At 41.1% G+C, this 25816-nt stretch overlaps 1 protein-coding gene across 1 annotated transcript in view; it reads left to right on the top strand.

Annotated features, from left to right (window-relative positions):
- Positions 1 to 439: 439 nt before the first annotated feature.
- Positions 440 to 25816, top strand: part of LOC115123576 (stomatin-like) — a 31214-nt gene continuing 5837 nt past the window's right edge. The window contains exons 1-6 of the mRNA XM_065017490.1: positions 440 to 564; positions 5749 to 5858; positions 14857 to 14929; positions 19216 to 19298; positions 19395 to 19598; positions 21060 to 21194. Coding sequence (XP_064873562.1) covers positions 501 to 564; positions 5749 to 5858; positions 14857 to 14929; positions 19216 to 19298; positions 19395 to 19598; positions 21060 to 21194 — 669 coding nt within the window. The 5' untranslated portion in view covers positions 440 to 500. The remainder of the gene's footprint in view (positions 565 to 5748; positions 5859 to 14856; positions 14930 to 19215; positions 19299 to 19394; positions 19599 to 21059; positions 21195 to 25816) is intronic.

The following is a 25816-nucleotide window of genomic DNA, read 5'->3' on the forward strand; positions in this document are numbered from 1 at the left end:
TATTGTGTGTTTTTGTTCTACCTTATGTTATTTTTAGTACTTCATTGCTGTTGATTACTGCATTGTTGGTATTAACGCTTGCAAGAAAGGCAATTCATTGTACTTTCTCAAGTGACATTAAAACTTGAAACTTGATATATTAAAACCCTCCTAATATTTATGTGTGTAAAACCCAAATGAGGGGCCTCAGCGCTTAAATCATGTTTTTTTAGCAACTGTCCTCCAAGAGTTGCCAAATAATGCAGCTGGGTAATTTTCCTTTTCAGCAAGCCAAATTATCGGGCTACATCATTTGTTGTTATAAAGCCACGTCATCAGTTTTTTTGTGTGTGTGTGCTTGACCCAGTAGGGGGTGCCAAAGTGCATGAAAATGAAGTAAGATATGTCAGTACATCCCCCAGAGGACGTCTTATCTTGTGACACAAACACGCTCATTTCATCAACACACATACTCGACTGAAGCGACAGTACTGAGATCAGTGACTGAACTGTATTTTACAATGGAGGAAGACGGCAAAGAAACCATTTCAATTAGAGAGAGTAAAAGACGGGAACGTCAAGCAGGTAGGCCTAATCCAGTCTATTTACTTAAGTCTGCTGATATCTACATTTGGTCATCTTTAGTTGGTCAAATCAACACATGACCAAAGAAAGCAGTGGAACAGAGACCCACCCTACAAAACACCGTTGTGGTGTGCGACGCACGCATGCACGCATTATGTATCAGACATAATGGTTAACTTACGTTTTTGCCACATTACTATTTTCCATTCAATACAGTTTGCCTGCAGTGTTGGGCAGTTGCCTAGTTAGGCTATTTGCCCAATGTCGATTTGCCAGATCAAATTCAGAATTCAGTGTTATAGTTCGTATCATAGCCCAGCATGGTCTCGTAGACTAGACTTAACATAGTAAACGTAAATTAGTGTATATGGTGTTCACCCATGAAATTATTATTTCATTCAATGTTTATGTTTGCATCAGAAAAACAATAGTCCAAACCCTATGTCTCTAGGAAGTGGTCGCTTCATTTATACAATGGGTTACCAAAATATTCAAATAATGATTGATATATTTTCATATTTTTTAAATTTATTTTGATTAATTTATTCATATTATTTCATCCTTCCACAAGAAACAAAGCAAATCTATGGTTTCTACCCAAGCCGTCTGGTCGTTCGTTCTATTGATTCGGTTGCCAGAGACGCGACCCAGTCGTTCAGTCTTTTTTTTCTCTATCTATGGATGCGACCCAGTCGTTCAGTCTTTTTGTTCTCTATCTATGGATGCGACCCAGTCGTTCAGTCTTTTTGTTCTCTATCTATGGATGCGACCCAGTCGTTCAGTCTTTTTGTTCTCTATCTATGGATGCGACCCAGTCGTTCAGTCTTTTTGTTCTCTATCTATGGATGCGACCCAGTCGTTCAGTCTTTTTGTTCTCTATCTATGGATGCGACCCAGTCGTTCAGTCTTTTTGTTCTCTATCTATGGATGCGACCCAGTCGTTCAGTCTTTTTGTTCTCTATCTATGGATGCGACCCAGTCGTTCAGTCTTTTTGTTCTCTATCTATGGACCTGACCCAGTCGTTCGTTCTAAATGTTTCTTTGTCATATTGGCTGACAACATTCTTATCCCTTGCTTGTACAGGTTTAGGGTTAATTAGGCATTTCTGAATTTAATTCAATTCAAGAATTTAATTGGAAATAAAGAGCAATTTGCATCTGGGTGATTCCATGCCAGCAGGAGCAGAAAATATTTGAGGTATCTCAGATTGTTCTGGGAATTCTCACATAGAAACTTAATTGGGAGGAAGGATGTTTGAAATGGTTTTTACATCATGATTCTTTACAAGATGCATGTAACGTAAACTCACTCACTTTTGTACATCGCCTTGGTCCGTACAATTGACCTTATTTTAGCGCCCCAGAAACGTAATACTTTCAGATCAACTGTAATGTCAATACCATTGTAAAGCACAATTTCTCCCCTTTCCAAAATAATCAATTACATGACCTAAACGCTGCCCGTTTCTGCATGATTCAACATAATGAGCCCCGTCGGTCTTTTTTAAAAATGCGAAGCGAAACTAATGTGTGGTTGTGAGAAGGAGAGATGTTGTGTGGAAAAATAGTTTTTTTTCACTCGATCTGTCCAACTTATCACCTTATTGCCTTTAAAATGTAAATAAAACACTATAAAGAATTTATATGTTTGTGTCATTACATACCTATTTGAAGGTTTGTGTCGAATTTGAATCGGGTTTTTAGGGCGGTGCTAAAGTGATCTTAGAATTAAACAACGGCTTTGAGAATGATGATCGCATGCAATGAAGATGCAAAAAATGACTAGGTATCCCGCCCTTACCCCGTCACTGTCCATTTCTTGTTTTTAAAGGATGAGAGAAGTGCTACACCTGGTGGAGAGAGATTGTAAGACAGAAATAGTTGCTTTATGCGTGCTGTACGTTACGGCATGACACGTCACGATGTAACGGAGGGTCCGTTTTTTCAACTTTTCCCCAATACTTTAGAGCCATTACCATGTCGATCAACACTTGAATAGAAACCTAGTTCACATCCCCGATTTTGAAGTCAACACAGTCACTACAGTCCCATTAGTTTTCTTTGTAGCCTCGTTTGAATGTTCCGGTTGCGCACATTTGTACGGAATGGGGTGAGTTTACGTTAGTCAGTTGTACAACTGAATGCATTCAACTGAAATGTGTTTTCTGCATTTAACCCAACACCTCCGAATCAGAGAGGTGCGGGGGGCTGCCATAATCGACATCCACGTCTTCGGCGCCCAGGAACAGTGGGTTAGTTGCCTTGCTTAGGGGCAGAACAACAGATTTTAACCTTGTCAGCTCGAGGATTCGATCCAGCAAACTTTTGGTTACTGGCCCAACACTCTAACCACAAGGCTACCTGCCTCCCCTACACTCTAACCACAAGGCTACCTGCCTCCCCTACACTCTAACCACAAGGCTACCTGCCTCCCCAACACTCTAACCACAAGGCTACCTGCCTCCCCTACACTCTAACCACAAGGCTACCTGCCTCCCCTACACTCTAACCACAAGGCTACCTGCCTCCCCTACACTCTAACCACAAGGCTACCTGCCTCCCTACACTCTAACCACAAGGCTACCTGCCTCCCCTACACTCTAACCACAAGGCTACCTGCCTCCCCTACACTCTAACCACAAGGCTACCTGCCTCCCCTACACTCTAACCACAAGGCTACCTGCCTCCCTACACTCTAACCACAAGGCTACCTGCCTCCCTACACTCTAACCACAAGGCTACCTGCCTCCCCTACACTCTAACCACAAGGCTAGCTGCCTCCCTACACTCTAACCACAAGGCTAGCTGCCTCCCCTACACTCTAACCACAAGGCTACCTGCCTCCCCTACACTCTAACCACAAGGCTACCTGCCTCCCTACACTCTAACCACAAGGCTACCTGCCTCCCCTACAGTCTAACCACAAGGCTACCTGCCTCCCCTACACTCTAACCACAAGGCTACCTGCCTCCCCTACACTCTAACCACAAGGCTACCTGCCTCCCCTACACTCTAACCACAAGGCTACCTGCCTCCCTACACTCTAACCACAAGGCTACCTGCCTCCCCTACACTCTAACCACAAGGCTACCTGCCTCCCCTACACTCTAACCACAAGGCTACCTGCCTCCCCTACACTCTAACCACAAGGCTACCTGCCTCCCTACACTCTAACCACAAGGCTACCTGCCTCCCCTACACTCTAACCACAAGGCTACCTGCCTCCCCTACACTCTAACCACAAGGCTACCTGCCTCCCCTACACTCTAACCACAAGGCTAGCTGCCTCCCCTACACTCTAACCACAAGGCTACCTGCCTCCCCTACACTCTAACCACAAGGCTACCTGCCTCCCCTACACTCTAACCACAAGGCTACCTGCCTCCCCTACACTCTAACCACAAGGCTACCTGCCTCCCCTACAGTCTAACCACAAGGCTACCTGCCTCCCTACACTCTAACCACAAGGCTACATGCCTCCCCTACACTCTAACCACAAGGCTACCTGCCTCCCCTACACTCTAACCACAAGGCTACCTGCCTCCCCTACACTCTAACCACAAGGCTACCTGCCTCCCCTACACTCTAACCACAAGGCTACCTGCCTCCCCTACACTCTAACCACAAGGCTACCTGCCTCCCCTACACTCTAACCACAAGGCTACCTGCCTCCCCTACACTCTAACCACAAGGCTACCTGCGCCCCAAGACCCCATGATCTGTGATCTGTACATGTTTAATGTATTCAACATTAAACATATTAATATGAATATTTCCAAACTATCCTTTTGATTTAGTTTATTTTAAGACATATTATTTGGAACAATATACTCTACATGTACATCACATTTCCAAAGTGGGGTCTGTGCTAATTCTGGAGGTATGATCAATTCTATGAACATCAACAGAGAATGGGAAAATGGATTCACAGGGAACTCCCTTTGCTTGTGACTTAAGGAATGTGCAATCCTAAAAGAGAGCTGTGATTGGTTAATGACCTATAATGTCAATGTCTATGTATAAAATGGGTCATATCATTAAAAGAACCAGAGATCACACTCCGGAATTTTGACATGTATATTGTTACAAATAATGTTTAACAATAAGCTAAATCAAAAAGGGTAGTTGAGATTTTATTTTTAATATTGAACAAATGAATGTGAAAATGTGTATTTCAGAATCTAGACATGCTCCATATTTGAGAGAATGCTATAAGGATTATAATGACACCAAGTTGTTGTCTGTATCATGTACGGTTCACAGATCATAGGGTCTTACAGGAGACATATGTCTAAAAAGGTTCAAAAATGGCAACTTTCATCGTGATTTTCTCCCCAAAAAAGGGGGATACAAATGTAAAAAGCATGTTAAACATCCTTCCTCCCATTGAAGCGCATATGTGAGAATTGTCAGATCAATCTGAGATACCCAGAGTATTTTCCGCTCTCATTGGCGTGAAATCACTCCACTCAATTCAGAATTGACCCAACCCTGTTACAGTAGTGGTGTATCCCCCCTCATGTGAATGCCAAGGCTTGTAATGTTACCATTGTGAATCGTCTGAATATTATGGTATACAGTATCTCTGTAGTTTGCATGTGATTCTGATACAGGTGGGTAGGTTCCTTTTGAGTATGTCAGGGGAATTAGCTACTTGTTCGATAGCTAACTAGGTAGGTTTAATTCAACAAGTAAAGCTTTAGGGCTGTTGGCATTAACCACATTTAATTTGAACAGTTGCTCAGTGGATAAACTGAATCTCTTCTAGACTGTTTATTTTCATCCTAATCTAACAATAGTCTGATTGATTCATTGTTGTGGTAGGTGGTTCAGGGTGTGAATTTAGGGAAAGGTTAGTGTGATATCCCAGTCATCTGGATTGGATGCTTTTAGCTGGTTGCTAACTTGAGACACATGCATATCTGGGTATTACCAGCAGTTCTAAAACCATTTTCAGCCTAATTATGTGTAGCCTAGGTACAGTAGCTGATGCACAATTTCAGCTACATAAACTAGACTTGGCAGATCACAGAAGAATACGGATGAAACATTTTGAAGAATGATGCTACCAGAAATGCATGATGTGGAAGGGGCTGCTCTTGGGTTGGCTGGGATGTGAGAATGTACATTTTCTGTTTGCAGTTATATTTCACACTGTTGGTATGTTTTTGTATTGTCTTTCAGCCTTGGAGAGCCCAGATATTGGTATTGGCTTATGTGGGTGGATCATTGTCGGATTATCCATCCTTCTGATGCTCGCGACTCTGCCTCTCTCCATATGGATGTGTATTAAGGTACAGTCATTACCTATACATCTACACAAGCTGGATGGTCTGTGAACTGAGAACTGGTTAGGGGTGTCATTTGTGTGAGTCTTATTTATTCTGTGAATTGGGAACCAAATTTGAAATGGAATACACTGAATACATGGAGCATGGTGGAAAGAAAATATGATTTAAATGGACTGTATTTTTGGAAGGGCTGGGTCACCATTCATGTAATACCTTAAATATTGACATCTCATGGTAGTGGGAAGCTGCTTCATAGTTTTTTGATGGGTCCATTCTTGGCAGCCCTGGTGTGAAGGGGAGGAATGGCAGAGCAGACCATCATATAATCCTAAATATCTTTATGTGCATCTTGGAATGAAAATTTCAGAGGACCAGTGCTTCTATAGTGAAAGAACATCTCAGATCTGTGCCATTTGGGAGTGATGTGGTTAGACTTGCCTACATATTGTTGTTTCCTCTTCAGAGGGCAACAGTGGTGTGTATTCATGGATGCCAAGGGAAGCCAGGCTTCCCAAAATATTTGACCAAGATCATTTATCTTTTGTCTTTGTGTTTTCATAATTTCCCTTCAATTCACAAGTGGCTGAATCTCACCAGATAAATAATCTGAGCGAGGGAAACAGCGCCCCCTATGTCTAAGTATGTGTAGCCCATCTATCTGACGCTATCTGGAAAAAAGAGTATGACATGTTGCCACCGTAGAATTTTATTGATTGATTGATGCCAGCAAGCATTTTGCCTCCCTTGATTAAAAAAGTATAAAATTATTAGCCAATCAGCGTTGACTTGAGCTCAACAGTGGGTTGTCCAGGCACCGTAAAATGCCCCCCAAGGGAGGCCTTCACACCAATCAAATCACATCTAAAGAAAAATGTAATTCTTAGAAAAACGTGTCTGTTTCTAGTCTGCTTGTGTTGTTGTCCTGCAGTAGCTAGCTTGCTAAATATGGCCTTTCGCCATTGATTTGAGATGGTGATTTGGACCTGTTTTGACTAACAGTATCTTTACAGGCCAATGATTATGATGGCGATTCTGATCTAACCATAAAGTCATATATTGTTCCACTGCCCTGAGATGATTCAATAAGTTCAATATGTAGCCTAGATGTAAAGTTGGTTTTACAGTCACACATTCGGACATTCAACAGACATTCATCAAGCATTCAACAGGCATTCAACAGGCATTCATCAGACATTCGCCAAAAGCCATTTAAAATTGTAAAAATCAATAACTAATTCACAAACATAAAAATAAAAATAGATATGGTTTATTCTATAAATGTCTAGAATACTTTTACAACCTTTGTTTTGAATAAAAATTCCAGTTTTGATTAGATGGAAATACATAAAATCTTTAACATGCTATTTAAATCTTTATAAATCAATAAATACTTCACAGTTTGTCACAAACATCAAAGTAAGTATGATATATTCTATAAGTGTCTAGCATACTTTTACAACATTTTGCTTTGAGTAAACATTCCAGTTTTGATTTGATAAAAATACATACAATTTATAGATGCCATTGAAAGCGATATAAATCAATAACCAATTCACCGTTTGTCACAGAATCATCAAGCTAGGTATGATTTATTCTATAAATATCTAGTATACTTTTACAACCTTTGATTTGAGTAAACATTCCACTTCTGATTCGATAGAAACACATAACCTCTATAAAATGCCATCTAAAGCTGTATAAATCAATAACATTTTCACTGATTATGACAGAATCATCAAGCTAGGTATGATTTATTCTATAAATGTCTAGCATACATTTACAACCTTTGTTTTGAGTAAAAATTCCAGTTTTGATTTGATAGAGGGCATGTAGTTCGACTAGAGGGAGTGTGGTAAAACTTCTAACGAGTCTGTTATACCCTATTAGAAGGGACTGATTAAAGAAGCAATAAAACGGGCCTTCTTTAGACTAGTTGAGTATCTGGAACATCAGCATTTGTGGGTTCGATTACAGGTTCAAGGCAGAGTTGCAAAGAAAAAGCCACATGTCAGACTGGCCAATAAAAATAAAATATTAAGATGGGCAAAAGAACACGGACACTGGACAGAGATATGGCTTTTTCTTTGCTACCCTGCCTAGAAGGCCAGCATCCCGGAGTCGCCTCTTCACTGTTGACAGTGAGACTGGTGTTTTGCGGGTACTATTTAATGAAGCTGCCAGTTGAGGACTTGTGAGGCGTCTGTTTCTCAAACTAAACACTCTAATGTACTTGTCCTCTTGCTCAGTTGTGCACCGGGTGTTACGTCCATCGTTAGTGGTAGAATGACCGGACCAAGGTGCAGCGTGGTAGGCGTGAATTTTCTTTATTAAATGTTCCACCAAAAAAACAATAAACAACACAACAAACGTAAAGCTTCAGAGTGCAACACATGCAACAAACAAAGACAAGATCCCACAACCTAAATGTGGGAAAAAGGGCTGCCTAACTATGATCCCCAATCAGAGACAACGATAGACAGCTGCCTCTGATTGGGAACCACACTCGGCCAAAAACAAAGAAACAGAAAACATAGAATGCCCACCCAAATCACACCCTGACCTAACCAAATAGAGAAATAACAAGGCTCCCTAAGGTCAGGGCGTGACACCGGGTCACTCTTTCTAAGTTACCCCAACATTTTTAATGGTAGTGTACATGTATACTGTGTAAATATATATATATATACTAGCATCGGTATTGAAAGATACCAGGGGTGGATAACAAAACAAAACACAAATATAAGTAGTGGACGGTACATGTTTTGTTTTTTGGCTAATACATTATGATTTGCCTCTGAACTGTATGTGAACCCCTCTGCAATCTACTTGCACTAAGCATTAAAATCTAGGACAAAACCAAAAAAAAAATATATAAACTGGCCAAATATCAACTCTACATAATTCAGCAGGCAGCTGTGCAACTACCACACATAATACCTATTATACCAGTGTATAAACTACATCACCTATATAGGTATTACCAAATCTCTTTCAATTCACATTACTTGTAGAAATAACTATTTGCAAACCTTTTAAAAAGTCCAGAAAGACAGTGGTCTTTGAAGGGTATTTATACTTTAAAATATATATTTTATGTGAATGTATGTGGATGAAAGAATTCTGCCAGTGTTTTAATGTCCTAGTTTCATATTTTATTCTTTACCTCCAACTCTATGTATCTAAGTGAGCCTATGAGGACCTTGGGGATCAGATTTACCATTATACCCATTGATCAAACGTATAACAGACACTGCTCAAAAGGAGTTGTTTGTGATATTTACACTCAGTTGCCACTTTATTAGGTTCACCAACTTATTCACGAAAATAAATTGCTCCTACATACACTAAGTCCCGTGGTCTTGGCTTGCTAGACACTAAAACATGCAGAGAAGTATTCAGGTATTCTGTTACTGTTTGTTTGGACTTTAGAATGTGCAAAATGACAGCACAGTCTGTGATGGTCTTTGGTAACTCAGAAAAGTAAAAAAACTTGTACTGACTGTAATAAACTCCAACTGGACTTGAACAGTCCATCTCCTTCCCCAGGTTCATCAACTGTTTTGAATTCACACTGTTCCAGAAGCAAAGGGGGCTGTACCTAATAAAGTGACCCCTGAATCTATAGACTTTCCAGAATATGTTCTGGGAATACCCGGAGTATTAAACATTTGGCTGTAAGTGTTGAACAGCTGAATCTATTTTTTATTTGTTTTTCCTTTAGGCAAGTCAGTCAAGTCAGTTAAGAACAAATTCTTATTTTCAGAGGCAGAATGATAGATTTGTACCTTGTCAGCTCGGGGATTTGATCTTCCAACCTTTCGGTTACTAGTCCAACGCTCTAACCCCTAAGCTACCCTGCCACCCCCTCAGGAGATGGTACCATTCAGCTTGAATGGAGATGACAAAGAAGGACTTCAACAAAGCCAAAATAGAAAATGCTTGGAAGGGGCCTCTTTGCTGTTAAATTAGAGAAGTATAAATAAATAAATGACTGTTGTGTCATGTAACTGTTGCACTAAAAATGAAAACATTGATTTGGCATACACTTTAAGATTGTAATAGAATAAATCCTACCTATTTTGATGATTATGTCATAATGTTCCTAGGCCGTCATTGAAAATAAGAATTTGTTCTTAACTGACTTGCCTAGTTAAATAAAGATTAAAATAATCAGTGAACACGTTATTGATTTATACCGCTTTTTCTATCATATCAAAACTGGAATTTGTATTCAAAACAAAGGTTTCAAAAGTATGCTTGAAATTGATAGAATAACTCATATCTAGTTTGATGATTCTGTGACAAACGGTTAATTAGTTATTGATTTTTACATTTGTAAATGGCTTTTGCCGAATGTCTGTTGAATGTCTGAATGTCCGAATGTATGAATATAAAACTAACTTTACCTCGGTCCTAGATGTAGCCTAGTACTCTCACATTGACTATCTTGCAAACTTAGCTGGTTCATTGTTGCCCATGCCAGGAAATTAGGCTAGAAAGCAGTTTAGTTTAGTAGCCTATGGCAACAAAAACTAAAAGCGTACTGTATGACAGAGCCATAGACCGTTTTGCCAACTTGAAAAAGAGAATGGAATTAGCGTTCACAATTGGGGTGAGTCAGATATTTTTACTCTTACCACATACACACAGACAGAAATCAGTACAATGGCTAGACACGTGAAATTTAGCAACATTGATTGGACTAAATTGTCTTTAAGTTAGTTTTCACTGTATTATAGCCTAGTTGATTTGATGATGTTTACATTGTGCCTGTGGTAACTCCGTGGTTCAATCAGTAGTTGTTTATAGAAAACATGAACTTGCTGGACCATGCTGTAGGTCATGTAACTGTTTGTTACATGCAATATTTGCTTTGTGGACTTCGGACAGATGTTGTTCTCTGGGTCTGTGATGATACAAATTAATGTGTAATTTAATTTATTCCGCCACTGTGTGACTGTTGTCTCTGCCTTATTGTATGTCACGGTGGTGTATTAATGATTGGGTTATAGAGCAAACAACACAATTATCACAACCTAGGTTGTAATATGTTTTTTTTACTGACTTGGCTTGGCTTCCCCAGTGATTTTACCCAGCACCGGTTAGGAAGTTGAGTAGGCAAATATAGACAGATGTGTGCCTTTCCAAATCATATCCAATCAATTGAATTTACCACAGGTGGACTCCAATCAAGTTGTAGAATCATCTCCAGGATGATCAATGGAAACAGGATGCACCTGAGCTCAATTTTGAGTCTCATAGCAAAGGATCTGAATAGTTATGTAAATAACATATTCCTGTGTTTTTTTATTTGTAATACATATTTTTTATACAAAAATCTAAAGAAAAACCTGTTATTGGGTATTGTGTGTAGATTGATGTGAAAAAAATTATATTTAATACATTTTAGAATAAGGCTGTAACGTAACAAAATATGGAAAAGGTCAAGGGGTCTGAATACTTTTCGACCCCCACAGTTGAAAGTGCATGTCAGAGCAGAAACTATTCCATGATGTTCAAGGGACTGTCCGTATCTCTGAGAGGGAATTCTGATGAGGCACATATCTGAGGGAGTGTATAAAACAATTTCTAGAGTGTTGAAAGTTTCCAAGAGCACAGTGGTGTCCATCATTGGGAATTGGCCAGACAGAAGCGACTCCTGAGAAGAAGTCACAGGACTGCACGCCTGGAGTTTGCAAAAAGGCATGTGAAAAATTCTGAGAGCATAAGGCAAAAGATTTTATGGTCTGATGAGACAAAAAATGTACTATTTGGCCTGAATGCAAGGCGCTGTGTCTGAAGAGAACCAGGCACAGCTCATCACCCGTCTAACACCATCCACACCGTGAAGCACGGTGGCGGCAGCATCATGTTATGGGGATGCTTTTCAGCAGCAGGGACTGAAAGATTAGCAAGGATACAGGGAACAATGAATGGAGCCAAATTACAGGTAAATCCTTGATGGGAACCTGCTTCAGAGTGCAAACAACCTTAGACTGGAATCAAAGATTTGCGTTCCAACAGGACAATGACCCCAAGCATACAGCCGAAGCAATGCTAGAATGGCTTCAGAACAAGACTGTGAAAGTCATTTAGTGGCCCAGCCAAAGCCCAGACTTGAATTCCATTGAACATTTGTGGAAAGACTTGATGATTGATGTTCATCACTGCTCCCCCATCTAACTTAAGAGTTTTTGAGAAAATCTGCCAGGAAGAATGGGAGAAAATACTCATGTTGTGCAAAGCTGATACAGATACCCAAGACGATTCAAAGCTGTTATCGCCGCCAAAGTTGCTTCTACAAAGTATTGTCTCAGGGGTGTAAACTAGATTTCGGTATTTCATCTTCAATACATAAGTAAAAATGTTTAAAACATTTTTTCACTTTGACATTATGGGGTATTGTGTGTAGATGGGTGAGAGAAAAACAACTATATAATCAATTTTGAATTCAGGCTGTAACACAACAAAATGTGGAATAAGTCAAGTGTAACGATTGTCGTCGGGAGAAGGAGAAGAGGACCGTCGGGAGAAGGAGAAGAGGACCAAAGTGCAGCGTGGTACGTAATTCATAATAATTTTAATAAAGATGAATACTGAACAAAAACAACAAACCGACAAAGGAACAGTTCTGTAAGGTGCAACAAAAACACCAAACAGAAAATAACTACCCACAAATTATAGTGGGAAAACAGGCTGCCTAAGTATGGCTCTCAGTCAGAGACAACGACTGCCAGCTGCCTCTGATTGGGAACCATACCAGGCCAAACACATAGAAATAGAAAACATAGAACACAAAACATAGAATGCCCATCCCAACTCACGCCCTGACCAAACTAAAATAGAGACAGGACAAAGGAACTAAGGTCAGGACGTGACATCAAGGGATATGAATACTTTCTGAAGGCACTGTAGTGGTAAACTTGAAGAACTTGGACGTCTTGGTGAAGTAAAATTATTTTGAACTATACAATGTAGCCTAACAACATTGCTCGGAAACAGCACAGATGTGAGATTTGCTTCACTATAGAAGAACTGGTCCTCTTACATTTTTGTTCCAGGTTGCATATCAAAATATTTCAGGGCATATCGAATGTTTTGCTCTTCCCATAACAGTCACGCCAAGCACAGGGTTACTAAAGATGCATGCAATGGGCCTCAGGATCTCATCACGGTATCTCTGTTCATTCAAATTGTGTTCATTGTTCGTAGCTTATGCCTGCCCATACCACAACCCCACCATGGGCAACTCGGTTCACAACGTTGACATCAGCAAACCACTCGCCCACACAAGGCCATACACGTGGTCTGCGGGTGTGAGACCGGTTGGACATACTGCTAAATTCTCTAAAACAACATTGTAGAGAAATGAACACTCAATTATCTGGCAACATCTCTGGTGGACATTCCTGCAGTCACCATGTTACTTGCATGCTCCCTCAAAACTTGACACATCTGTGGCATTGTGTTGTGTGACAACTGCACCTGTGTAATGTTCATGCTGTTTAATCAGTTTCTTGATATACCACACCTGTCAGGTGGATAGATTATCTTGGCAAAGGAGAAATTCTCACAAACAAGAATCTAAACAAACTTGTGAACAACATTTTCAGCTCATGAAACCTGAAGCCAACTTGTTGCATTTATATTTTTTGTTCAGTGTATATATTTAATGTAGTTCATGAATGGTGACACAGACCTTCCGAAAATGCATTTAAATTCCTATATTTATTTTTTCCACCCTGCTGCATGTATTCAATGTATTCCATTTCAAATTTGGCTCTAAATGCGGCTAGTTCAGGGGGTATTGTGACGCATCTGACAGTTCCTTCTCCGTAAGTTCATAGACTTTACATATGATATCTCAATTACCAGTGTAGTGAAAAGTTAGTCAAAAAGGGGAGAGGGGGCCTCCCAAGTGGCACATTGGTATAAGGCACTGCATCGCAGTGCTAGCTGCGCCGCTAGAGATTCTGGATTCGAGTCCAGGCTCTGTCACAGCCAGCCGTGACCGGGAGACGCATGGGGCGGCACACAATCGGCCCAGCGCCATCCGGGTTAGGGGAGGGTTTGGTCGGCAGGGACTCCTGTGTCGGGCCGGGAGCAGTGCACGCTGACACGGTCGCCAGGTGTACGGTGTTTCCTCTGACACAATGGTGTGTGTGGCTGGCTTCCGGGTTTAGTGGGCATTGTGTCAAGAAGTAGTGCGGTTTGGTTGGGTTGTGTTTCGGAGGACGCACGGCTCTCAAACTTCGCCTCTCCCGAGCTGTACGGGAGTTGCAGCGATGAGACAAGACTGTAACTACCAATTGGAAACCACAGAATCGGGGAGGAAAAAGGGGTAAAAAAAACATATATACACTACAAGGCCAGCATCCCGGAGTCGCCTCTTCACTGTTAACGTTGAGACTGGTGTTTTGCGGGTACTATTTAATGAAGCTGCCAGTTGAGATGGCTGTTTCTCAAACTATACACGCTAATGTACTTGTCCTCTTGATCAGTCGTGCACCGGGGCCTCCCACTCCTCTTTCTATTCTGGTTAGAGCCAGTTTGTGCTGTTCTGTGAAGGGAGTAGTACACAGCATTGTATGAGATCTTCAGTTTCTTGGCAATTTCTCGCATGGAATAGCCTTCCTCAGTACAAGAATAGACTAACGAGTTTCAGAAGAAAGTCATTTGTTCTGGCCATTTGGAGCCTGTAATCGAACCCACAAATGCTGATGCTCCAGATACTCAACTAGTCTAAAGAAGGCTAGTTTTATTGCTTCTTTAATTAGGACAACAGTTTTCAGCTGTGCTAACATAATTGCAAAAGGGTTTTCTAATGATCAATTAGACTTTTAAAATGATAAACTTGCATTAGCTAACACAACGTCCCATTAGAACCCAGGAGTGATGGTTGCTGATAGTGGGCCTCTGTACTAGAGGTTGACCGATTAATCGGCCTGGCCGAAAGAGGGGAGAACTATGACTACCCAGCCTGTGTTACTTTCTCTCCCAGATTGTGAAGGAGTATGAGAGGGCCATCATCTTTCGGCTGGGGCGGATCCTACGAGGAAGAGCTAAAGGGCCAGGTAACATACTCCCCATCATCACCTTCACACCCACTGTCCTTGGAGAAACTCTGTGCCTATTAGCTATGATTCTTGGATTCTTTCAAGGTCCCATAAAATTACATTTGAGTCTCTACTAGTATGATATAGACGAAAATCGCAGTAAACAGGATGTGGGCCTGTTTTGAAACCACCTTAACTGTGAAAGTATGTTAGGAGGAGGATTCAAGCCCCCACTTAGTGTTAATGTGGTTAGGGGTAAATCTGCTTTGACCTATTTGTTTTATATTGTGGTGGGCTACCACACTATAATTGTTCTTCCATTGAACCACTGTGTAGGAGTTCACTGCAACGGATCTGTTCTGCACTTCTGTGTCCTAGTTTAACCACTCCTGTCCTGCAGTAGCTTATGTTTAAACAGAATTGCAGAACGTAAACCGAGTTCCAGGGTTCACGCTGGAATACTTTCAGCAAGCACATTAATTAAAATAGTGCTGGTCTTTGTTTTCCGAAGCGTAGTTTGTGTGGTAGGATTTTTTGCCTTGGTAACACTGTAAAATATGTCCGGGTATATTTGTCATGACAAACTAAATATACCAATAGTTGGCCTTCAGATCGATGTTTATAGAATACTTTGAGAGGTCTCTATTTAACAATAAGTTACAGAATTTGGCAGCTATTGCAATCAATTAACTAATGATCTTAAGAGAGTTAAACTAAGTGATCTTAGAGCTCCACTGCTGTCCTTGTACAAACTGATGTCTTGATGAGAAGCAGTGGACCTGAGTCACAGTACTGGACTGGTAGTGCAGAATAAACACCAACATCCCTCCTCAGCTCTCTCTGATCTTTCTTTTGCCTACTACCAACCGCCTATTCGGAAGGTTATTTTGTGCATCTCCTGTTTGTGTGTTTTCCTTTACTCTAATGATATTACCCTTTGATGCTAACCTTTTCCCTAAATGAGGCTCTCCTCATTTCTCGAATGGCCCGATTCAGACTTAGGAAATGTACGCTTTCCCTACGCACACCTTTCCTACACACTTCTCAGTAGTTGGTATTCAGACTTAGGAAATGTACGCTTTCCCTACGCACACCTTTCCTACGCACTTCTCAGTAGTTTGTATTCAGACTTAGGAAATGTACGCTTTCCCTACGCACAGCTTTCCTACGCACTTCTCAGTAGTTGGTATTCAGACTTAGGAAATGTACGCTTTCCCTACGCACACCTTTCCTACGCACTTCTCAGTAGTTGGTATTCAGACTTACCATATGCAGGTGCACAATAAATTATATAAAGAATGATAGCAAAAAGCTTTGGAGCACCTTAAATTACATTTTGGGAAAAAAGGCTAACTCGGCTCCATCATTAATTGAATCAGATGGCTCATTAATCACAAAACCCACTACTTTAATTACTTTTTCATTGGCAAGATAAGAAAACTTAGGTATGACATGCCAGCAACAAATGCTGACACTAACCATTCAAGTATAACTGACCAAATTATGAAAGACAAGAATTATACTTTTGAATTCTGTAAAGTGAGTGTGGAAGTGGTGAAAGAATTATTGTTGTCTGGGAATCTGGATGCAACATTACTGAGGATAATAGTGGACGATATTACCACTCCTATTTGCCACATCTTCAATTTAAGCCTACTAGAAAGTGTGTTCCCTCAGGCCTAGAGGGAAGCTAAAGTCATTCCGCTTCCCAAGAATAGTAAAGCCCCCTTTACTGGCTCAAATAGCTGACCATTCAGCCTGTTACCAACCCTTAGTAAACTTCTGAAAATAATAGTTTGACCAGATACAATGCTATTTCACAGTAAACAAATTGACAACAGACTTTCAGCATGCTTATAGGGAAGGACACTCAACAAGCACAGCACTTACACAAATGACTAGCTGAAAGTAAATGATGATACAATTATTGTGGGGGCTGTCTTGTTAGACTTAAGTGCAACTTTTGACATTATCAATCATATATCAATCATAGTCTGCTGCTGGAAAAACGTATGTGTTATTTTTTACACCCCCTGCTATAATGTGGATAGAGTTATTTGTCTAACAGAAAACAGAGGGTGTTCTTTAATGGAAGCCTCTCAAACAAAATACAAATAGAATCAGGAATTCCCCATGGTAGCTGTTTAGGCCCCTTACTTTTTTCAGTCTTTACTAACGACATGCCACTGGATTTTGGGCCAGTGTGTCTATGTATGTGGTTAACTCAAAACTATAAACGTTAGCTACTACAGCTGTTGCTAGTGATCCTCAGGAACAACCACACAAATGTGACAGAGGAAAGAAAGGTAAACTAATGATGTAATGGAATGATGCAAAATGTAAGGAAACTAACACTAAAGTGACAGTTATTAATGTAAGGAAACTAACACTAAAATGACAGTTACAAATGTAAGGAAACTAACACTAAAATGACAGTTACAAATGTAAGGAAACTATCACTAGTTAAAACTGTATGTGGGTATAACTGATGGTGGCTACCGATAGTGAATAATATTTAAAAAGATACAAATTGCAAAAAATACAGTATAAAGAAAAGTCTGGGCATATAATTAAAACATTCTACAAATCAAAAATCAACTCGGTACATTTGGCACTATTCTGTAATTTGCACATTTCTAAAGAAGCCTATAACTTCGGACTCCAAATGTCATACATGCATGTTATAGTGCCAGCATTTCGTAAACTTCACTGTTGAAAAGGTGATATGTTGATATGCTTCAGTTTACAGCCATATAACTGGTTTGACATTTGTCTCCAGTGATCATAAGGTAAAATGGATCTAAAACAATAGTCATTTATATTTACAATCCCCTTATCCATATGGCTTGCTCATTTACCTAGCTCTAATCAATAGCTCTTATCAATTAGTAAATTTCAGTGCATGGACACTGGTGTTATTTCTTTTAGAAAAAAAATCAAGTAGATGTTGTTCCACTTGGAACAGACAGGTTACTCAACCTTATTCATTGTGCATAAAGGTGGTGGAATTACGAGGGAATTAAGTCAAGGTTAGAATATGGTGTATCTGTAGACACACCTTTGCCACACCTTCATTTCTTTGATCGCCACCCCAAACGAATAGCAGGTTAATAGCATGCTATTCTCATGCTTAAGTTCAAGGTCAGAATACGCGTAGACAGAAAAGTCTAAAAAGGGAATTATGTTCCATTTACGTGCTTCATTCTTGTTGGAATTCCCCCCTAGCTGAGCAGAGTGGCTAGATCAGAGGCATGCTATCTCTTTGTAGTTGGAGTGGAAGAGTGGTGCTGAGGGTTTGGTTGACATTTACCCCTCAGTAGATGGTGGCATTCTTAAGATAATTGATTAATTAGCTGTATTTACACTTTAACAATGTGCAAGATACGCTATTGCCATAAAAAATCTCCAACCTTCAGTGTTAGTATAAAGTGGCCCCAGTAGTCTATCTACCATAGCCAGGCTATGGACATCAAACTCTCAAGCATTGCTCTCCATGGGTGAAACATGATCTAGCAGGATTCCGGAACAGCCGCATGATAACAGCCAGGGGTAATAATAAACCGTGTCCATCTGTCACGATGGGACCCTCAAGTTCCTCTGCTGCCCGGAGACACAAACACCAAAGTTGAGTTTAATATTTGGTTTCGCCAACTAAACTCTGCCCATTATCTCTATGGTCTTTCCCCCTCCCTCCATAGTAAGTCTTGTCCAACTGACAGATAAGATCTTTTAACAGAATCAACTGTTATAAGTCAGGCTATGGGCTAGTCAGTAGTCATTGCATTTGCAAGTTTCCCTGATGCTTTATGCATTGGTGTTACTCTGCATTAGCCTTAAACCAAGTTGGTGTGGTGAGTGAACCAGTTACATTTTTAGGGTGGGAATCCATGGAATTTTCCATCATATCCCATGATGCTTTGCATAGCGAATTCAGAGCATACTCCTGTGTTGCAGACTTGCAGTACAGTACAACCAGGGCCAGCAGCTAGCATTTGGCTGAAGTCCCAGCTGGGAACAATTATTCAAGAAAAAGTAGGAGCTGTTTACATCAGTGAAAGTTGCAAGGGGGAAATGCCTCTGTTAAAGGGATACTTCAGGATTTTAGCAGCGAGGCCAAAATCCCAAAGTATCCTTTTAAGCCGCTTGTTTGCCCTAAGCTACAGTATTTTACACACCATCATGCCCAGAACTCTGTATTTGTACTGTACTGATTGTACAATAGTTGTGAGACTAATGAAACTGAGGCTTGATTTGTAGCTTTAGGCTTCGCTGTTAAACATGTGTGTGTGCACATCACCCCACAGGCCTGTTCTTCATCCTGCCGTGCACAGATAATTTCATCAATGTGGACATGCGCACCATCACCTTCGACATCCCCCCACAAGAGGTGAGCCCCGCCCCCCATTACCTTAATTACTCTTATCATGAAATACCAGTTATGATCAGTGCTGTCAGTAGTAACTGATTTTCCCCTTCTCCCCAGGTTCTGACTAAGGACTCAGTGACGGTCAGTGTTGATGGAGTGGTGTACTACCGTGTTCAGAATGCCACCCTGGCTGTGGCCAACATCACCAACGCTGACGCTGCCACCCGCTTGCTGGCACAGACCACCCTGAGGAACGTCCTGGGCACCAAGAACCTGGCTGAGATCCTGTCTGACCGCGAGGAGATAGCCCACAGCATGCAGGTACTGGACCACAGAATCCTACCACTCACTCTGACCATAACCTGACCATACACACGCACCATACTCCACAGCATGCAGGTACTGGACCACAGAATCCTACCACTCACTCTGACCATAACCTGACCATACACACGCACCATACTCCACAGCATGCAGGTACTGGACCACAGAATCCTACCACTCACTCTGACCATAACCTGACCATACACACGCACCATACTCCACAGCATGCAGGTACTGGACCACAGAATCCTACCACTCACTCTGACCATAACCTGACCATACACACGCACCATACTCCACAGCATGCAGGTACTGGACCACAGAATCCTACCACTCACTCTGACCATAACCTGACCATACACACGCACCATACTCCACAGCATGCAGGTACTGGACCACAGAATCCTACCACTCACTCTGACCATAACCTGACCATACACACGCACCATACTCCACAGCATGCAGGTACTCTAATGCACTGTTGTCTGTTCTTTATTTAGTCTTGCTATAGAAACTTAATACCACACTTTGCAGCAAGTCATAATTGCCATAAAACAGGAGATGTTGCTAGAGTTCACTAAAAGCCACTAGGTAGCAAAGATGGAGGGGCATGTCTCATGATTAACAACTCATGGTGTGATTGTGGTAGCGGAAAGGAACTCAAGTCCTTTTCTTCTCCCGATCTGGAATATCTCAACAATTACCCCTTGAGATCATTTTCTTTGGTTATTGTCACTGCCGTGTATATTCCACCCCTCAATGTTTTTAGCAGTGCGACTGCATCTAGGGTATTACGCAAGGTTAAGGTTAGGTGGTTAACAGATTTTTTTTTACTCCACCGCCCTTGGGTAGGTGGAGGGAGTCTGGAAGTGCACCTAGGAATCTTTGGGTTGTCCTAGAATTTATAGTGCGGCTTTGGATAATCCTTGGTTGGGGTCTGAGGGAATTATTTGTTCCGATTGCAAACCTAATAAGATGGTGATTCAATAGTCCATAATTATGAGGATAAACATTTAGATCTATTCCACGGGACAAAAATAGATCCAGGGTATGATTGTGGCAATGTGTATGTCCCGACAGATGTTGGTGAAAACCCACTAGTAATGGTGCGGGTAATTACCTTTCACCTGTTTGTGCCAGAAACAACGAGTTTTCTTTGTAGTAATGGTTCAGCCGTGACACTAACGAATCTGCACTCTGCTTTTTCTCTAGGGCACTCGGAAACAACGGTACAAGGAAACCTAATCATTACGACAATTATTAAGTGGGCACATTTTTTATTCTAGGCGCACTGGTCCTCTTAAAATTGCATTTAATTTCAGGTCACACAGCAAAATATTTCGGTGCATATGCGGCCAAAATGGTCGCACTTTTGAGCCCTGTCTGGGCCTGTTGTGACCTGAGGTTTCAAAAGGAGCGTGTTGGATGTTCCGTGTCTTATCCCCTGTGTTTCCTCAGACTACCCTGGACGACGCTACAGATGACTGGGGTATCAAGGTGGAGCGGGTGGAGATCAAGGACGTCAAACTGCCCCAGCAGCTCCAGAGGGCCATGGCTGCAGAGGCCGAGGCTAGCCGCGAGGCCAGGGCAAAGGTACGGTACTGACACAGATACAGACCAGGGTCACACACACACTCGAATATACAGGCATTGGTCTTTAGTCTATTTTTCAATCCCTTGAGTTGAGCTAAATCCTTTTCCTCTGAGTGAAAAATCCCCACTTGGCTTCTATTATATCGTTTGTTGATTTGATTGACTCCCAAAATAAATCATCCAGATGAAAATGTTTTTTTGACGGGTCAACACGTCATCTCCCTTGTTCCTTAGCAACCGGTGGTCATATCGTAAGAACCCGAGAGCATAGCAGGTCACAAGCTGGGGCTTCTCTGCCCGAGTCTCCTCCCATCGGCCATTACACTAATTGGATATCATCTTCAATCTGCTGGTTAAATATAAGCGGGCTCTCTGGGATTGATTGATTTAATCATTCACTCACTATGGTTACTCTCTGTATGCTTACATTCACTTGATATGTGTGTGAAGAAGAAGCCGAATCGGATCGGACCGCGAGGAGACAGACAGGATGGTTTGGTGCTCACCTCTCGTAGACGCTTTTCTTTTACAATATTACCAGGCGCAGGACTAATTGGCCAATAAAGTTTGTACGGAAAATAACAAACAGGACATTTAAAAATACTTTAATAAATCAAAAGTATTCTCAATTTAAACTCTTACGGCAACAACTCTTTGCCTCTAACAAAACTCAGGTATAACTCTACTCTAGCCAGCCTGCTCTCCCCCAGACAAAAGCCAACTGACCACCTAAGTATTCTTTCCAGGAACTCCTTTCAGCTAGGAATGTTCCATCCTGATAGCCCCTGTGAAACTCACGAACGACTAGTAAAAGCTCAAACCAAGTTTATTCACCCACTGGGTCACACAGCTGCACAGACAAAGACATGGTTACACAAGTACATATATGAATACCCTCTACTGGTGCAAGGAGTTGATTCCGCAGTCTAGACAGCCAATACATCTCTGTTGCCAGGCAGGAACTTAAGTGGCTCCTCTCATTGGGGTAGTCATGGCTCTGCCTCCTACGTGTGTATGTCATAGAACTGTTCCTCTTCACTTCTCTGACCTTACCTCAAGCCACAGTCCTCATCTCTCCCTAACTCACTGCTGTCCCACCTTACCAGTGACTGAAACCAGACTGTGGCTTATCACCTCTCCATATGAGATTTAACAACAACATTTCTGCTCTCCCCTTTCTCACTCTGTATATTTACCTACCTTCAGTTTTAAAATGGTAACATGAATAAGGATATTTTGACTTTAGAAGTTAGTACCCCACACCCCAAAACACATTTCTACCATAAATGTGTAATTTCCCATGGACATATAACATCCTAAACAAAAGTTTTACATAAACAAACCCTTTGATTACTTGTACCATGAAATCTTCTTTAAGTCGCACAATACACATTCATGAAGTAAGTCACCCCCGGGATAATTCACCACTTAGGTTATTCCCATCAACCAATACATGTCCCTCGATGACTCGTAGACTAATTTGCGTAATGCGTAATGCACAGTGGCACTTCAACAAGGAAACATTGCGGCGCTTCAGACAAACACCATTTTTGGTTAAACGATGTGATTATACTCTACCAACACTTTAATCGTTATTCTAGTAATATTTTTCACATTACTAGAGCATGTATGTTTAAATAGGCACCTTTACACACGGTGGAACCATGGTTATCAGGTTACATTGTTTTAGTAACTGGCATGCATAACAAACACTCGACTTTGACGCCTTATGTCAAGGTATTGTTGGCAAACAGAATGTGCTACTCAATCCAACATATTCTCTTTAGTTTCAGGATTCTTGGCTATACCTTAAAGAGACACAATAAAGAGTCTCTCCAACCAATCATTTGTTTCAGTGTCATTGTTTGTAAGTCATGGACACGCGCTCCATGACAATGTGGAATTCTTGCTCTCTCTCAATTCAATTCAATTCAAGGGGATTTATTGGCATGGGAAACGTGTTAACATTGCCAAAGCAAGTGAGGTAGGTAATATAGAAAAGTGAAATAAACAATAAAAATGAACAGTAAACATTACACATACAGAAGTTTCAAAACAATTAAGACATAAAAAATGTCATATTACGTATATATACAGTGTTGAAACGATGTACAAATGGTTTAGGGTACACAAGGGAAAGTAAATAGCATAAATATGGGTTGTATTTACAATGGTGCTTGTTCTTCACTGGTTGCCCTTTTCTTGTGGCAACAGGTCACAAATCGTGCTGCTGTGATGGCACACTGTGGAATTTCACCCAGTAGATATGGAAGTTTATCAAAATTGGGTTTGTTTTCGAATTCTGTGTAATCTGAGGGAAATATGTGTCTCTAATATGGTCATACATTGGACAGGAGGTTAGGAAGTGCAGCTCAGTTTTCACCTCATTTTGTTGGCATTGTGCACAAAGCCTGTCTTCTCTTGAGAGCCATGTCTGCCCACAGCGGCCTTTCTCAATAGCAAGGCTATGCTCACTGAGTCTGTTCATAGTCAAAGCTTTCCTTAAGTTTGGGTCAGTCACAGTGGTCAGGTATTCTGCCACTGTGTACTCTCTGTTTAGGGCCAAATAGCATTCTAGTTTGCTCAGTTTTTTTGTTAATTCTTTCCAATGTGTCAAGTAATTATCGTTTTGTTTTCTCATGATTTGATTGGGTCTAATTGTGTTGCTGTCCTGGGGCTCTGTGGGGTGTGTTTGTGTTTGTGAACAGAGCCCCAGGACCAGCTTGCATAGGGGACTCTTCTGCAGGTTCATCTCTCTGTAGGTGATGGCTTTGTTATGGAAGGTTTGGGAATCGCTTCCTTTTAGGTGGTTGTAGAATATAATGGCTCTTTTCTGGATTTTGATCATTAGTGGGTATCGGCCTAATTCTGCTCTGCATGCATTATTTGGTGTTCTACGTTGTACACAGAGGATATTTTTGCAGAATTCTGCATGCAGAGTCTCAATTTGGTGTTTGTCCCATTTTGTGAAATCTTGGTTGGTGAGCGGACCCCAGACCTCACAACCATAAAGGGCAATGGGCTCTATGACTGATTCAAGTATTTTTAGCCAGATCCCAATTGGTATGTTGCATTTTATGCTCCTTTTGATGGCATAGAATGCCCTTCTTGCCTTGTCTCTCAGATCGTTCACAGCTTTGTGGAAGTTAACTGTGGCGCTGATGTTTAGGCCAAGGTATATATCGTTTTTTTGTGTGCTCTAGGGCAATGGTGTCTAGATGGAATTTGTATTTGTGGTCCTGGCGACTGGACCTTTAATTTGGTCTTACTGAGATTTATTGTCAGGGCCCAGGTCTGGCAGAATCTGTGCAGAATATCTAGGTGCTGCTGTAGGCCCTCCTTGGTTGGTGGCAGAAGCACCAGATCATCAGCAAACAGTAGACATTTGACTTCAGATTCTAGTAGGGTGAGGCCGGGTGCTGCAGACTTTTCTAGTGCCCGCTCCAATTCGTTGATATATATGTTGAAGAGGGTGGGGCTTAAGCTGCATCCCTGTCTCACCCCACGGCCCTGTGGGAAGAAATGTGTGTGTTTTCCTATTTTAACTGCACACTTGTTGTTTGTGTACATGGATTTTATAATGTCGTATGTTTTACCCCCAACACCACTTTCCATCAATTTGTATAGCAGACCCGCATGTCAAATTGAGTCGAAGGCTTTTTTGAAATCAACAAAGCATGAGAAGACTTGGCCTTTGTTTTGGTTTGTTTGGTTGTCAATTAGGGTGTGCAGGGTGAATACATGGTCTGTTGTACGGTAATTTGGTAAAAAGCCAATTTGACATTTGCTCAGTACGTTCTTTTCATTGAGGAAATGTACGAGTCTGCTGTTAATGATAATGCAGAGGATTTTCTCAAGGTTGCTGTTGACGCATATCCCACGGTAGTTATTGGGGTCAAATCTGTCTCCACTTTTGTGGATTGGGGTGATCAGTCCTTGGTTCCAAATATTGGGGAAGATGCCAGAGCTAAGGATGATGTTAAAGAGTTTTAGTATAGCCAATTGGAAATTGTTGTCTGTATATTTGATCATTTCATTAAGGATACCATCAACACCACATGCCTTTTGGGGTTGGGGGGTCTTTATTTTGTCCTGTAGCTCATTCAAGGTAATTGGAGAATCCAGTGGGTTCTGGTAGTCTTTAATAGTTGATTCTAAGATTTCTATTTGATCCTGTAGATGTTTTTTCTCTTTATTCTTTGTTATAGAGCCAAAAAGATTGGAGAAGTGGTTTACCCATACATCTCCATTTTGGATAGATAATTCTTTGTGTTGTTGTTTGTTTAGTGTTTTCCAATTTTCCCAGAAGTGGTTAGTCTATGGATTCTTCACTTACATTGAGCTGATTTCTGATGTGCTGTTCCTTCTTTTTCCGTAGTGTATTTCTGTATTGTTTTAGTGATTCACCATAGTGAAGGCGTAGACTCAGGTTTTCCGGGTCTCTATGTTTTTGTTTGGACAGGTTTCTCAATTTCTTTCTTAGATTTTTGCATTTGTCATTGTTGTTCATTTTCTTCGGTTTTCTATTTGAGATTTTTAGATTTGATAGGGAAGCTGAGAGGTCAAATATACTGTTACGATGTTCTACTGCCAAGTTTACACTTTCACTATTACAGTGGAAC

Source organism: Oncorhynchus nerka, linkage group LG4 (genome assembly GCF_034236695.1).
Source record: "Oncorhynchus nerka isolate Pitt River linkage group LG4, Oner_Uvic_2.0, whole genome shotgun sequence".
NCBI lineage: Eukaryota > Metazoa > Chordata > Actinopteri > Salmoniformes > Salmonidae > Oncorhynchus > Oncorhynchus nerka.